Source organism: Quercus robur, chromosome 5, assembly GCF_932294415.1.
Source record: "Quercus robur chromosome 5, dhQueRobu3.1, whole genome shotgun sequence".
NCBI classification, from domain to species: Eukaryota; Viridiplantae; Streptophyta; class Magnoliopsida; order Fagales; family Fagaceae; genus Quercus; species Quercus robur.
The window spans coordinates 50,336,633-50,353,892 of record NC_065538.1 but is presented as its reverse complement, the minus strand read 5'-3'; the positions used below and the strand labels follow the sequence as shown (position 1 = coordinate 50,353,892).

Below are 17,260 nucleotides of genomic sequence, written 5' to 3'. Positions count from 1 at the left end.
CAATCCGAATGATGTGATCATATAATAAAATTAGGATCTTTCACCATGCACAAATGAGCACTTATTTCAATCTTAAATAACATGCTTTTCGATGTCTATAATGTTGTTTGCTTGGATGATGTAACATGACTACTAGTCACCATAATCTAGAAGATTGGAATTCATCGGGCAAGGTGGGTGCCTAACCCCTTCCCACATTGGACCCACCCTACAACTTAGACTTCAAACTTAAATCAATACTTTTCTATATACTTTTTAATTTCCAAATTTTAACTAGAACAGGAGCCATGTAGTTTCTTTTAGATTTTATCTAGGACAAAGGCCATGTAAAACCCTAGTTATATTCAAACAAATATGCAAATTTCAATCAATAAAAAGAGGTTTTTCTTATGTAGTTTTTTTTTTTCTTTTTTTTCTTTTTTCCCTAAAGTGGTGAAGAATCCACGTGAAACCCATGATTTAGGGGGGAGGGTATCATTAGTCAAACAACCATTTTGAGAGACACTAACACAATTGTACCCTCTCATGCTTGTTTGGCCTAACTTAATCAAGCGGGTCGAGGGTGCAATCTGTAACAAATATGATGTTCTTAACATGCGGACATGCATGTGAATAGATTACAAATCTTAATTTTCTATTACTTATAAGTCTAATTATTGCATGCAAAATTATTGAAACTCCATGATTTTGATCTATGAGAAGCAAATGAGTTTTTGCCTTTTTGGTCAAATTCTCTCTCTCTCTCTCTCTCTCTCTCTCTCTCTCTCTTTTCTCAGTTCTTGATTTCCACACAAACCTTGCTTTTCATCATGGTATCAGAGCCTACTATCTGTGCTAACAATAATTCCTCAAAGGTGGCTTCGAGTGCTATAGGTTTGTCTTCAGTGGCTCCTGCAACTGTATTGATAAACTTGATGAATCAACCACTTTTGCTCTTGTCAAACATGTCCAACATGATGATAGTCAAGCTTGACAACACCAATTATATAGTGTGGAAACACCAAATTACAATGGTGTTAGAGACATACTCCATGTTTGAGCTCTTAGATGAGACTCAATTGGTTCCTGGTAAGTTTCAAAAGATCTTTCAAGTAACATCACTGTTATAGTGAATCCAAATTACCTAATTTGAAGATCCAAAGAGAAGGCTTTACTCAACTTCATAAGCTCCACACTTTCTCCTTCAATATTGGCTCTAAGAGTTGGCTGTACTCTTTTACCATCCAATCCACCCCTACTAATTTTTCCCATTGCATGAGTTCTACACACGTGGCTTAATCCACAGAATAAGAAAGAAGTACTCAAGGGTTTATGGCTGGCTAGTATTGGATTTTTGGTGGGCCTAGGTTGGCCGACTTAGTTGGTAGACTCCATGTTTAGTGGGCTATATTAATGGGTATTCGGGTTTTGGATTTCACGAGCCCAAATTTAGACAACTCGGGGTGCTAATTTTGCCACACACAAGGGCCTATATTTATGGCTTGTGGGCTTTAATTACAGGTGTATGATGCTTATGCGCTCGGCTATCAATTCTTAACATTTATAAAGGCTTTGAGTTTTGTATATTTTGCAGGTAAGTATTTTCATTAGTTTAAGGGTCTATTTGGATACCGCTTATTATTAAAAATTGAAAACATTGTAGCAAAATAATTTTTAAATGTGTGAATAGTATCGTATGACCTAATTTTAATGAAAATTTTGTTAAAAAAAGTACTTGTGAGTCCCGTAAACAGTGCACGGGGACCCACTCATTTAGACACAAATGCAGCTAAATACTACTTTCAGCAACATCCAAACGGAGGCTAAATGTTTGTTTGGCTAGCTTATTTTTTGCCAACTTATTTTACTATTCAATTTATTTTTGGTACTATTTATGAGTTCTACTGCACTTTTTGGTACTATCCATAAATCTCACAGTACAATTTCAACTAACATTTACAAAATATTTTCAGCAAAACGTTTTCAGTTTCAGTAAAATAAGCAAATCCCAAATATACCTTAAATATACATCAAGTCTATAAACAGTAAAAAGAACCTCATACTCTAAACCAAATACACCGTCAACAAAAAGAGAGAACAAAGAAAGGGAAAAGCAAGAATACACCAGATACCTGGTAGTTGTTGGTCACTTTGTTCTAGAAAAGCATTAAATCTAACACACACTTACGATTAAGAAGTCTTCAGTGCCCACCATTTAAGATTAGGTCAAGAAGAAAAGGTCAAAGAGGAGGAAAAGCAAGAACATAACATTAAAATTTAAAACTACACAATGCCATTTCAGTCACAATTACTGTTGGTCACTTGGTATATGTTGCAATCCCAAGTCGAAGAGGTCCCACCTGATTGGAACATTAAAGTAACGATTATTTTTTTATTGATTGATTTTGGCCAAAAAAAAAAAAAAAAAGTAACATTAAAACTACACAATGCCATTGAAGAGGTCCCATTTGATTGGGTTTTAAAATTGGTCGACAAGTAGTGGTTAAAGAAAATTGGTTCACCTAATTAAATAAAATAAATGTGACAAAGGGTTGAACAATTACCAGTTTTTGCAATAACGTAGACCGCTTCTCTCACTGCTCTCTATAAATAGACATTTCCATATTGTTAAGTTTCCATATCCCTCACTCAACCAAGATTGTATACCATATAAGATAGAGATAGCCTCCTCAAATATGATGAAAGGTGTTTCTTTCTTTGTGACTGTGGCCATTTTGGCCTTGGCATCCTCCTTGGCTTCTGCCTATGACCCTAGTCCTTTGCAAGACTTCTGTGTCGCAATTAACGACATCAAATCTGGTGGTACGTATAAAACACTCTCATTATTATTAGCAGTACTAGTATTATCAATCAAGTTCTTTCCAATTTATTATAAGTTCTTACATTAATGAAATTATGCCCGAAGGCTCCTCCCACCCGCCCCCCCCCCCCCCCCCCCCCCCCCACATGACATGCATGTTACTGTCCATTGTTATAGAAACCGTCTTATTTGTGATGATAACAAACTTTTCTTTCTTTGTGTAGTGTTTGTGAATGGAAAATTTTGCAAGGACCCTGCAATGGTCTCAGCAAATGATTTTTTCTTCTCTGGACTTAATATTCCTGGTAACACCGAAAACAAAGTCGGATCAAATGTCACTCTTGTGAACGTTGATAAATTAGCAGGTCTCAACACTCTGGGCATATCTTTGGCTCGCCTTGACTTTGCACCATATGGCCTGAATCCACCTCACACTCATCCTCGCGGCACTGAGCTTTTGGTAGTCATTGAGGGTACTCTCTTAGTTGGATTTGTTACATCCAACCCAAACAAACTCTTCACCAAAGTTCTAAACAAGGGAGATGTCTTTGTATTCCCAATTGGTCTCATTCACTTCCAATTCAACATAGGGAAGACTTCTGCTCTTGCCTTTGCTGGTCTTAGCAGCCAAAATCCTGGGGTGATCACCATAGCAAATGCAGTCTTTGGATCTGTTCCTCCCATCAATCCTGATGTTCTCATCAAGGCTTTCCAACTAGACAAGAATGTAGTTGAATATCTTCAGAAAGCATTCGCGCCAAACTAGAATTTTTGAAAAATCTATGAAATAGTGATGGAGAACCGTTATATAATTTGAATAAAGTTTGCTTAGTTTTTCTTATTGTAATGTCATTGAAATAATTATTATCAAATAAAATGATTTCTTATGATGTCTTTTATGTGTCATAGTGTCATTTGCAGGGCAGATCAAATTAGTGTATGACTAAATTTTGATTACACCTTTGGATCCAGGACATTTAAAATTACAAGTACTTATACTATTAAATAGAAGCTAAACAAATATCAAGTCAAATTGAGGGCACAATAGCACCTATTCTATGTCAAATAATAATAATAATAATTCCTAAAGGTAACGTTGAAGAAAATTTAAAAAAAAAATTTTATGGAGTTATTAAAAGATGTATCATTTTAATTTCTCTTATATAACTTTTACGGCGTTATTAATATTTAAACGATTATAAATTTTGAATAAAGTTTGAATTCTGGAAAATCTATGAAATAGTGATGGTGAACCACTATAAAGTTTGAATAAAGTTTGCTTAGTTTTTCTTATTGTAATGTCATTGAAATAATTAATATCAAATAAAATGATTCCATTACAACATATTTTATTCTAAAAATAAAGATTACTATTCCTGCATAATCTATATTCAGTGTACCAAACATGCATGTAGTAATTATATGTTCTTGTAGTTTCAAACCTGATTGATTTAAATTCAAGCTTAAACATTCTATACATTCCTTTTTTACCTCAATTTTCTTTGGGGAAACGATTATTCCATAATTTTGAAATCTTTGACAAATAATTTTAAGATGTTTTTTATATCATCTATAGTTTTAAAGCACAGGAATACCATCAATACATGCTACACAAAAAACCTTTTAGGTCTTTAAAGATTTTATCCATCAATCCTTGAAAAACTTGGGGAGCTATATTAAGTTAAAAGTGTAAAGTCCATATTTTTAGATTGACAACAATGAACAAGTGTAACAGCTTAGAACTTAGTTTGTATAAATAGATTTGCATCGGATTATATTTGATCAAGATAGACCAGGTTCAAAATCGTGGAAGACTCAAGAATGTAGAAAATAGACTGCTAAAGGACTGCATTTCGACTGAAGCTCGATAGATCGAAATTCATTTATCTTAAGAAATGGTTGAATTGCACATCTCGACCGATCGAGATTTGTGTAGATTTGACAAGCAACTTATTTTCTTAACCGTTGGATCTAAGGTGTTGGTGCAACTCATACAATGTAAATACAAACCCTAGAGCACATTTTTACATACACAAAAAATAGTGTTTCTATACACAGATCTTGAATTTTTAGTCCTCATTCAACTAGAGCTTGCGTGCATACAAAAGATTTAGGGATCAAGTGAAGTTGTTGTAACCAGTTGACTACAGTTATTGTCTAAATCTTTGAGTGTGGATCTTGGAGTCATGAACTGAGAGGTTGCATGCAACAAATCAGAATAGAATAGTCCATGGATCTCGAAACTATGTTTGGTCACGTTAGTAAGTACTACATGTGGTAACATTAGATTTAGGGTTAAATTTTTTGTATAAATTTCCACTCTTTTTTGTAGATTTGTTGCCTTGGAGATTGATGGTTGAATGCCCCCAAGTTTTTACTATGAAATGGTTTGTTTCATCAATTTCCTGAATCATTGTTTGGTGTCTTATGTGATTCATGTTTGTGTGATGATATTCAATTGAGATCTAAAGTATAATTAATCTAATTAATTACTTCCTTTTTTTTTTTTTTTGGAATCTAAAGTATAATTAACCTAATTAATTGCTTGGCTAAGAATTGGTTAATATTGTAAATCATGTGACAATCGGGGCCAAAAGCCTTAACACAAAGGGTTACGAGTATTACGTTTGAATGTCCACTAAGTGTGCTAGATGTTGTTAATGGTTTGGACTCCTTAATTGGTTGTCTTTTACAAAATCTTGAGTTATAAGAACTCCAATGCTCATGGTGCATCTAAAAGGTTTTGTATGCAAAAGACTCGAACTAATTGAGTCTTTCTGACATTGTCCTTGTACTTCATTGCTCTACCCTTTGTGACTATTGTTCTTTGGTTCTGTGTTTTTTTTATAGGATTTGCATTGCATAACATTCATGCATTTCATTCTAGGTTTTTTTTTAATTTAAAAAAAAAAGGAAAGAAGGAAGAAAATTGTGGTTTGCACTAGTTTCTTGGTTTTTGAGAACAAGGTTGGTCAATTTATTCTCACATAACATGTCTTTTATACCTTGTTTAGCCTTGATGAGCTTACTTATTGCACTTTACTAGTTCAAACTTTGTAATGCATGTTGTGTAGGAAAGATGTTTATGTTTTTGATCACTTTGTCTTAATCTTGAAGTCACATGTTTTTTAAACTGTCGGACTTGAACTTTTAGAGAAAGGCATAAATAATCATCTCACCACTATTCACTAGCCAATCATGAACACCTTAGTGCATATCGTAAGATTTTGTGCTCGAGAAAGTGTAGCACATGCACAAAAAGAACATAAGGTGTAGCATCGGTTTAATTGCTTAATGCTTAAAATTGGTGTGTACTATTAGGCTTGATGCCAAATCACATAATTAAAATTGGTGTGTACATTATCCTGACTTTTTAATAAGTTTCTAAATAAATTAAAATTGGTATGTATATTATGAGGCAAAATTCAAGAAATTTACATGATTGCAAGCTTATGTTCTAGGAAATGTAAGAGTTATATGATGTAATTATTTAGGTGATAGTCTCTTTTAAATTCTATGAGATGAATTTTGTAGACTTTGTGATTGATTGCTATTTACATATCACCTCACTTGTATTTCAAGTTTTTGCTAGTTGCACACACTACACGAGTTAGTCTTTGCTAAACATTGTACATGTTATTGTGTGTGTTTTTGGTCTGACCAACCAAGTTTGCAAATACTTTGAGTTCTGTGCAAAACTGATTTGATGCTTGAAAATTTTTGGAGAATGTAAGAAATTTTAAATTTGGGAAAATTGGGCTTCAATTCTTGTTTTTGAAAATCATATCATCACATACTCATGCATTTTGTTCCTCAATTTCAATGCTTTGGGATGTTTCTAAAACTTTTTCAAAAACTGTGTTTATTTCTCAAAAATTTGTGTGTCTCTGTCTGTTTCGATTGATCGAGTCTGTTTTTCGATCAATCGAAATTGGTTTTAAAAATTTTCGTGAGCCTCTGTTTGTTTCGATCAATCGAAAATCATATGGGAAGTTTTTTAAAAACTGAGTTTCAGATCAGACAAACACTTTTTCAAAAAATTCTTTGCTTTTTCTCTCTCCATACAACTCGGTCAAGGCTCACTCACAATTTTTTGTCGTTTTCGTCCATTCTTTTTGCAAGGTTTTCCTCTCCCAAGGCCGGTAAGACCTTTATACCCTTCCCTTTGCATTTATTTTCATGTTTCCATGCATAAACTCATGCATTTTTGTGAGATTTTCGGACCTATTCAAAATTGGGATTTTTGTTGAATCAAGCTTCTTTTTCTGAAATTGATCATTGGGTTTTGTTCCTATATTGTTATAATCATGTTATATGATGGTTAATTTGATCAATTTGGTGCTTTGTGATAAATTGAAAATTCTAGGGCTTGTATTGAACCTGAATTGGGGCTTTTTGTTCAAATTGGTTCAATTGATGAAATTGGCTTGTTGAATTGATGTAATTGGTCATTATTTTCTGAAATCTATCTTGTATGATGATCAATTCATCAATTTCTTACAAATTGATCAAGTGGTTTTTCAAAATTTTGGGGTTTTTTGTTAGAAACTCTATGCTCAAGCCAAATTTGTGAACTTGAACTCAATTTGAACTTAATTGCACTGCATTTAGTCATGCATCACTATATTTAATTTGTTCATGCATCATATAGTTTTTTGTTCTATATTTTTTTTGTGCTAACTTGCAGTCTGCCCTTGGTTTTTTGGTTTTTTTTTTGCTTTGTGTCTTGGTCCTTATCCTAGCACTATGCCTAAGAAAAGTAGAGCACATAGGACCCCCTCCACTTCCTCTGAGTCTCCCTCTAGGAGTGAGGTGTTTAGGAATGATAAAAGCAGAGAGGCCTTTAAGAAACTGAATAGTAAGCGTAAGATTTGGGCTAAGCGTTCTGTAATTTTAGATGAGATTGATCCAGCTATTAGGGCTAACTTTGAGTCTAGAGGTTGGTTGTCTCTATTAGAGATAGATCATCCACCTCCGACCGCCCTGATTAGAGAGTTCTTCTCGAATCTCTCTTGCCACATCTATGATTCCAACATTCTTGTTAGGAGTTGGATACGAGGTGTTGAGTTCACCATTACTCCTCGGGTAATGGTTGAAGCTCTTGGGGTTCCGGTTGTTAGGGAGCCTGACTATCCCTATGATAAGTCTCCACCCTTAGATGTTGTCATGTCATACATCACTGGGTCTTCTATCCAGTGGGGTTCTGATCCTCGAATCACGTCTGCTGAGCTTAGCGAGACTGCCTATCTTTTCTTTAGGATAGCGTGTCATTCTTTGTGGCCTATTTCTCATCTCCATACCATCCCTATAAAGCGATGTGTGTTTTTGTACGCTTTTATTTCTAGTGCATCTATCAGCTTCCCGCATCCGTTCCTTCGTTCTTTGAACGAGGTTCATAGGAGTTCTGCCATAGGGCATGTGGTTATCCATCCTATTTTCATTCATAGGATTTTGTTGTTTCTTGGTCTAGATGGTTTTCCTTCTGGTGAGTCTGTTCATGTTGTTGCTCCCATAGGTGCCACCTTTCTTAGGCAGAGGGCTGCATACTTGAGAGTTGATCCTTCGCATCCTAGAGGTGCGTCATCTGGTGCTGTTCCCCCTCCTCCCTCTTCTACAGGTGCTGATGCTGTTGAGGCGTCTGGTGCTGCTGCTGTTGATGCTGATGTTCCTCCACCGACTACTTCGGATGATTCGGACATTTGACGTACGTTGGATCATGTCTTGACCGTTCAAGTGGCTCATGGATAGATTTTGGTGGACGTGCTCAACGAGATCTGTGCTTTGCACGCAGAGTTGGCACAGTTTAGACGGTCTTCACCGCCACCTCCCTTTTGATGATGGATTTTGATTACCCTTTAGCATTCCGTCACAAAAAGGGGGAGTACATATTTGAGCTCTTGTAGAGTTTTGTTTTTAGGGGGAGAGAGTATTTTTGTTGGTTGGAGCTTGTGGAGTTTAGATTGTATCTAGGTGCTTCACATTGTATTTTATCTTTTTAGCTCTTGCCATCTTTTTGTTGGGATATTCATGTTAGGGGGAGTTACTTTTATTGATTTATATGTTTTTTGTTTTCAACTACTTATTGATTTATATTTATGAGTTATTCATTGATATATGTCTTTATTGTGTGTTGTTTGAAATCAAGAATTTAATTTGTTTACTTGTATTTTCCACACATGCGGTTATGTATGTTGTTTAGTGTTTCAGGAAATATACAGGTTGATTCAATTGAACTGCTGTTTACACTTGCAATTGATGGATAGTAGTTAGGATTGAGTTTGTTTTATGAGCATTTGTTTTGTAAAGGGCTTTTCTTTGTAAACTTTGAGCTTCTAGTTGTATTTTGCCACGGATTGCCAAAGGGGGAGTTTGTTAGGTTCTAAAGACTTAGGTTTTTATGTATTTAGAACTCTAATGTGTATTGTTGGCAAACCATGATCAAAACAATATGTTTAGTAGTGTTTAGACTTACTCAAAGTTGTATCTTTTATGTAAAGTTGGAATCGAGCTAATGCAGAAGTTACTATGCATTTCGGCCTGGCTTGATAGATCGAACCTCGGGCAGAATGCGTTTTTTCTACAGAATTCCAACTCAGCCCTAGTTTGTTTAAAACGTTTAGGGTTTTCTAATTTGTCCTAAGTATAAAAGGCAAACCCTAGCCACGTTTTAGTGTTGCTCATATTGCTGTTTGTGTAAATCTCTTGTGAGATCTAGAGAAGCTTTCCTTTACACAAACTTAGGGTTTTCAAGGAGGAGATATTATCTACACCTTGATGATCAATTCAGTTGCTGCCATTGAAGTTTAAAGAAACACAAGTAGGTGTGCTTGTATCTGGTGGTGAATCCAAGAAAGAAGGAGTCCATGGATTTGGAGCTTGCACGTGATCGTGTCAGTAAGTTCTACTGAAGGGTAGCAATAAGAAGTTGAGCGTGGGGGCTTGTAAGTCTTATTGTATGAACTTTGATTCTTTCAAGATAGTGGATTCAGGTTTACCTTGAGGATAGTTAGGTCAAATCTTCCCCAGGTTTTTACCGGTTTGGTTTCCTGGGTGATCATATATTTGTGTTATTTATCTTTCTGCTGCTTTGCATGATATGATTGTTTGATTGTGATAACTTAGATTTGGAATTTGGACTAAGTAACAAATTGGCTAATTACCTAGGTAAATCTGATTGTGTTTTTAAGAGGTCTAAAAACCATCACCATTTTTTTATGTCTAAAAGCCGCTCCTAAAATTATCGATGAAGTTCTTTTTTAGTAACATTGTGGAAGAGGGGTTTGAATCTTTGACGTCTCTATTGGAAATACTAGGATGTGCTAGTTGAGATACAAGATTCTCAGCGTTGAAAAAATATTTTTGAGTACTCTTGAAATAGTATGAGTACTGACATTTGTGATGTATTCATACTAAGGAATTATGGAAAATACTTATACACGGTAAAGAAACGTTATACTTAAGCAGCTAAATAGAATTATTTTTTCTGCCTTATTTTTGATGTAGAAAATAATGGAAAATATATACAAAACTCTTTGTGGTGGTCTACCGCTGCATGAGTACAGTGATGTTAACGGATAAAGCTTTTCGTATTATGCATGCTGGCTACCAAAATAATTGCTAATAAATTCAATTTTCATTGAGTTTTCATATCAATTAATGATTGTTGATGTAAGAGGTACATTTGAGTTATATCTAATATTAACTTACATGTTAAGATAGCGGTAGAATCAGGATTTTGATTCGGGGGCAAGATTAAGATAAAATATATAAGACAAAGTTAATACAAAAAATTAATATATAAAAAGTTAATTTATTAAACTAAATACTTGATTAACATAGAAAATATAATGTAGATATAAGTTCTAATTTGATTTATTCATTCTTGGTTAAAATTTTTTTTTCAAGCTTAATGTGTTAGTATGATTATCGTTATGCCTAAACTACTTCAAAATTTACGTTGACTATAAATATATATTTCAAACAAGTAATATTATATATATATATATATATATATATATATATATATATATCTAATGTTTTTTGTAAAATCTTGTAGACACCTCATTTTTGTATTTACATTTAATGCCATTTGTAAGGACCCGAACTTGAATTCCTAGCCCAGCACGTGGACGGACTTTGGCCCTAGAGGCCCAAAACAATGAATTTGTAGAGAAATGGGTTAAAACACTAGGCTTTAGTTAATCAAACAACGTTATAGATAGGCTTGATGACAAAAATCTAAAAATGGACTATTATGAAATGAAGAAAGAACGTCCTCGGCTTGATCCGAGGAAAATAGTTCTAATATAATATTCTTAGAAAGTATTACAAATTTGATTGTGGATTGCTACAGTATTTCTTCTCTCTGATTTCCGATCCCCTTCCTTGTTCTTTCCCCTCTTCTTTTATACTCACCTTCCCTTTCACCTCCACCGTCCACTTGTATGCTAGATGGTTAGGGTTGATACTTGTCCCATTAGTCCTTCTCATAAATCTTCACGTATTAGCAATAAGGCTGAAATACACTATTCAGATATCACTTCTTCATTAATGCGGCCAGGGGATTAGCTGCAGTGCATTTAATGTGAAGGCAGTAGCTTTCCCCCCAGATATTTTGGGGCTCATTCTTATCTCATATCTCTGTTGTGCTTATCCACCCCAAACGAATTTCAAGGATTGTCATCAGTGCAATCTCCTCTCACGAAGACATCTCATCCTCGGGCGGATCTTCGTCCTCGACTTGGGCCACAGGCCCAATATATGAATAAATAAGGCACTTCTGGGCCCAAGGACCCTACAATAGCCCCTCGAGATTCCCCTTTCTGTCTCCTCAGGAAGAAAGGAGGATTTCAATGTCTCTAAATTAACCCGTGCCTATTTCGTTCTTCTTCTACTTATGAAGATGCCTTTTTGTTTGCCCAAAACACGATCCTGACACTGCAGCATTCAAGGCACGTCCTTATTAAATTCTGGCGGCTCTTTGTTCCCCACGTTCTACGACATGATGCCAATCGTAAGGTTGAGGGCTTCGTTGGGAATTTAGCGGGAATTTTCCTGCTCTCTTCTCTTTCCTTGGTATAAATACCCATTAAATCAACTTTTTCCCTCACTTTAGAATTCATTTCGTTCTAGCACTCATACGTTGAACCTACACACTTTTTCAACCTTCCTGAGCCCTTACAAATACTAAGGACCCGTCCGAGGACACCTTTACTCTCCCCGTAAGTCTTCTTAAACTTTTGCTCTTTAAGTTTCTACATCCTTCTCTTTTCCTCACACTCTTTCTTTTTCAATCTCTTTAGTTTTCCCAGCCTTTTCTAGAAATGGGTAGATTTAAGAATTTAGTAGATTCCGAGAAAGGGATAGAAAGCTTTAGGGCTCATTATAATATCCCTCTAAGAGTAGGAATTAGATACTGTGATGAGAGTCAATAGCATGAGGATAGCCAAGTCGAGGAGGTAGTGATCCTGATGATTGCATTCATAGAAGGAGGGATGAAAGTCCCCATGGGTGGAGTCACTAGAGACTACCTTAGAGCTCATAGGTTGACTCCCACTTAGTGTGCTCCTAATATGTTTAGGATCCTAGCCTCCGTTGATGCCCTCAACGAAAAGATGGGTTTAGGTCTAACCCACCATAATGTCAATTGGGTCTATGACCTTCACTGCCTAAAGGGACAGGGATACTACTTGAAATCAAGGTATCCCGAGGTTAGGCTCATTCAGTGCCTCCTTGAATCCAATAAGGGGCTGAATAAAGACTTCCTGATCTTGTCAGGGGAGTGGAGTAATGGTCTCCCTTGCCCGACAAGAGAAGGAGAACCAGGTGGGGTACTTAGACTAGGGTATTCATTTACAAGTCCTTTCTTTGATTTACGGTATTTTTATATCTGACAAAATTTTATTTCGCTGATGGATTTGTAGACAGACGTGCTGCTAAACTGAATTTCAACCTAGTCAACAAGGATAGCCTAGACAAAATCCTTAAGGCCGAGGTATTTGTAAATTCAAACGACCAGTTATGAGCGGCTCACCTGATCCTCGAATACACGCCGATCTCGTCTAGCTTCCAAGCTTCGAAGTGCGTCATAAGGACCAGAGACCCCCGCTTACATCGGATAAGTGCAGCTATTCCTGGTTTCCTTCTTCCTAGTCCAAAAGTAGAGATTGAAGAAATTACAACCCCCATTCCTGAAGGTAAACCGACGGAAGGGGCCTTGTCATTACAACAAACAATTAGTGCGGCCATTTCATCTTACCCCCCCAGCATTCAAGAAGAAGAAGTGGTAGAAGTAACTGATTTCGAGGACGAGTTTGAAGTTTTCAACTGAGTACTGTCTCCGGAAGCTTCAAATCTTGACCTTGGCCCTCCATTCTCACCAATAATCGATAAGATAGGGATTCAACGCAAACCAAAGTCCAGTTTGCTTGACTTGATAGAGTCTCAACCTGGGAGGGACGCACTTGGGAAGGATGCCCAGACCAAACTTCCCACTCCATCCCAGACCAGGCTTCCCACTCCTCCACCTACCTTGCCCTCTCAACCGATAGAACTGAAGAGAAAAAGAGAACCAAAAGGGAAGAAGGTGGTCGGAGCTGGACAAACCCTTCCTCCCCGCGAGGACGAGGTTCAAAAGGCCCCCAAACAAGCTGAAATGGGGTAAAGGGGAGCCGAGAAGAGAAGCGATCCTTAGATGGGGCCCCTAGCTTGGCTCCTTGCCCTAATGTTGGATGGGGAACTTCTTTTCGCCGATGCCTCTATCCGTGATTTCCAAGGAGGAAAGGGCGGCTATGTTGCAAACGCGGTGGAGCAGGCTTTGCTCCTTCTTGGGGATATGGCTAAGCTCCGAGGCATAAGGAGACATGAGGTCTTCCTTAGCCTTAAAAGATACCTTGCCATGGTACATTCTTTTCCTATATTTTTAGTCTATTTTCTTTTATCTTCTTTCATTAATCCTTGTTAATTTCTTTGGCAGGCAATTCAGGCCTCCTTCCGGGCATAGGAGATTACCAATTCCTGCTATAGGCAAATGAAGGAAGAAGAAGGGAGGTGCAACACCGTCATGGAGGCTTTTCAAGTAGCTAATAAGAGCCTCTAGGAGCTCAAAAAAAGGCTGTAAGAGGAGGAAAAAGAAAGAAAGTACGCGGCCACCGCCCTTGAAAACGGCAAAAAACAAGTCGAGAGTCAAAGACTGCTGCTACGCAGTATCGAAGAACAGCTGACCTCCTCCAAGACCCAAATTGTTGCGCTAAAAAAGAAATTAGAGGAGGTTGAGAAAGCAAAAGCTCAGGCTGAGAAGGCCAAGGATGAGGCAGAGAAGGCTAGAGACAAAGCAAAGCAGCATGGGTACGACGTTGGGGTGGCTGAGATTGAAGACACCCTTAGGGCCGAGGTCCCTGCCATCTGTAGGACTTATTGTGCCCTGGTATAGGATGAAGCCCTCAACCAAGCTGGGGTTGAGGTTTCTTCTATACTTAGGAAACCAAAAAGTATCTATTATCCCCCAACCATTCGTCCTCCAAGCTCTTCGAGTTCCCAGGTTGATCTTTTGTCCTCGGAGGCTGGTGAAATTCAGGGCAGCCCATCTAAAGTTCCTCCTGCAGCTAACACTTCCTCAAAGGGGGCAAAACTAGCTGAGGACGCATCAGGAACGGGGGGTGCCAATAAAGAAACAATCCAAAGCACCAAACTGCCTCCCCCTATTCCGAAGGACCTCCCCCGGGAAAAAAAAGACTTCTCAGGGTATGGAATTGGTATTGGCAACTCTTGCCATACCACCAAAAGAGGCTCCCAAGGACAAGGACCATGAGTCTACTACAGTAGCCGATACCCAGCTTCCCAAGGACACAAAAGAGAAACTTGTAATAAAAATGAAAAAATAGGTCACTCCCTTCTTTTTATTGATTTATTTATTTTTTGTTAGCAACCCACCTTCTTGTACTTGATCTGCCTTATCTAAGGCTTTTGTTAATGAAACTTATGAATATTTTCCCTTTTCTTTGCTGTAGTTTATATATTGGAGTGAATATGAATTTGGTTCTATCTGACATTTAAAGAAAACAGTGATAAAAATGGAATTTCCCCCATTAATTCACATAAGGGATAGAAAATTTCACCCATTTCACATGATCTGCAGCCATAATAAGTAAAATTTAAGTAGTCCACCACCTCGGCAAAGGATCATTCCATATTTCGAAACACACTTTACCACAATATCTGCATATAGTTCCAGATTTGAACTGTTCCCTACTTATTGGTAATTTTGAAGGAACGAAACAATAATTATCTCTTTAATGAATATGAATAATCCAGCGAATGCTTCAGGTGACGCTTATGAGCATTTCATTTTGACCCTTGTTGCAATGAAAATAATTACAGTTCAAAGTGATTTTTCTTGACATTGAAGTCATTAATAAGGGATATTGACTTACCTTAAATTTACAATCCAAGGAGTCTTCTATAACTGAGGTTTTGCCTTGACCCTCAGCAATTTAAATAGAAAACGCTAACTTAACCGAAATATGTGGTTCGAGGATCCAAAGAGTATTAATCTTCCCAAAGCAGATGGTTCGTGGAACCAGGCATAGCTAAAATTCTGTTTAATACTTTTAATAATGAATAAAGTTATCAATTTTCCCAAGACATATGGTCTGAGGAGCCAGGCATGGCCGAGGTTCAGTTTGATACTTTGATAGATGCCAAAAAGTATTAATTTCCCTAAAGCAGATGGTCCGAGGAACCAAGCATAGCTAAGGTTCTATTTAAGACTTAGAATAATGAATAAAGTTATCAATTTTACCAAGGCATGTGATCCGAGGAGCCAGGCATGGCCGAGGTTCAGTTTGATACTTTGATAGATGCCAAAGAGTATTAATTTCCCCAAAGCAGATGGTCCAAGGAACCAGGCATAGCTAAGGTTCTATTTAATACTTAGAATAATGAATAAAGTTATCAATTTTACCAAGGCATTTTGTCTAAGGAGCCAGGCATGGATGAGGTTCAGTTTGATAATTTTAATAGATGCCAATGAGTATTAATTTCCCCAAAGCAGATGGTTGGAGGAACCAGGCATAGCTAAGGTTCTGTTAATACTTAAAATAATGAATAAAGTTATCAATTTTACCAAGGCATGTGGTCCGAGGAGCCAGGCATGGCTGAGGTTCAGTTTGATACTTTGATAGATGTCCAGATCACATGACAAGCAATATAACATACCCAAAATGAATACATCTCATCCTCGGGCGGATCTTCATCCTCAGCTTGGGCCACAGGCACAATTTATGAATAAATAATGCACTTCTGGGCCTAAGGACCCTATACCATTGATTGGACAAATGGTAATTTCATGCCTCATAGTAAAATTGTAATTTTGGCCACTTTAGTTCCAATTTCTCCACATATGATAAATCTTAATGTCATAACGATCAAAACAACAGGCGATAGTCCTCAATCAGATTACTAAATTAAAAGCTATCATCAAATCAAGTTTTAATGGTTAATATATATTTATGTAGTTGAGTCTGATCATGTGTGAATATGAACTATTTATTTTCATTGGTCCCATATGGATTTAATTCAAAATAAATCACAGATGTTCCTATTGGTCAAGACTAAAAATAATGATGGAATTTTTTGGTGAAATTACACTTTTTTAAGGGGTTGATTCAATGATAATCTAGGCATATTAATTCTGAAATAGTCTAGATACGTTAAATGTAAAGAATTGTATAAACTCTATGGAAATATTGTGTACATTAGATGTACAAATTGTCAAGAATCATAGATAAAATTGAGTATGTTGGATATATTAAATGTATATAATTTTGTAAATTCAACAAACAATTGTGTGAATTAAATGTACAGGGGAGTTAATTTGGGGCTAGGAATGATAATTGTGGTGAAAAACACATTTCAAAGAAATGATCATTGCTTACTCTTTCGTGAATATCTCTCACACCATTGTGAAATTTTTTGTGATGTTTTATTCATTGTAAAGTAGACTTGGAGTTTTATTTGAGAACAAGAATAAAGCATTGCCGATAAGAAACATGTGGGATATGATTTTTTTATGTCCCCAGACTCCCTACTAGCTAGATTTAGGAAGAATCAAGATTTTCAACTCCACTCCAACCACCCAAGAAATTAATGCAATAAAGTCAACTCTCAATTAAAAGCCTCCCACCTCTAGAATACTCTTCCCCACACTATAAAAAGGGGTGGAATGCGCATTCCAAAGTTATCTACTTCCTTAGAGCTCTTAAGGAAGTAACAAAGAAAAGGAACTTTGGTGCTTTGTTCCTCTTGGTCTCATATAACTAGAAGGGTAAACATTGGTCCTCCAAGTCTCGAGTTCATGACTTTGTTGGGGATATTATACAAAGTAATAATGGAAGAACAAGGTTGATACAAAAGACAAATAGAAAATAGATAACTTAGAGGCACAATATCGTTTTCCTTAGA

At 36.6% G+C, this 17,260-nt stretch overlaps 1 protein-coding gene across 3 annotated transcripts in view; it reads left to right on the top strand.

The window, feature by feature from the left end:
* LOC126726246 (germin-like protein subfamily 1 member 7) overlaps positions 1-17,260 on the top strand; it is a 68,803-nt gene that overhangs the window by 18,553 nt on the left and 32,990 nt on the right. The window contains exon 1 of one of the 3 annotated variants that reach the window (XM_050431469.1): positions 2,661-2,685. The exons of the other annotated variants lie outside the window; for them this stretch is intronic. Coding sequence (XP_050287426.1) covers positions 2,676-2,685 — 10 coding nt within the window. The 5' untranslated portion in view covers positions 2,661-2,675. Of the gene's footprint in view, positions 1-2,660; positions 2,686-17,260 lie in introns of those variants that run through there. 3 annotated transcript variants of the gene reach the window in all.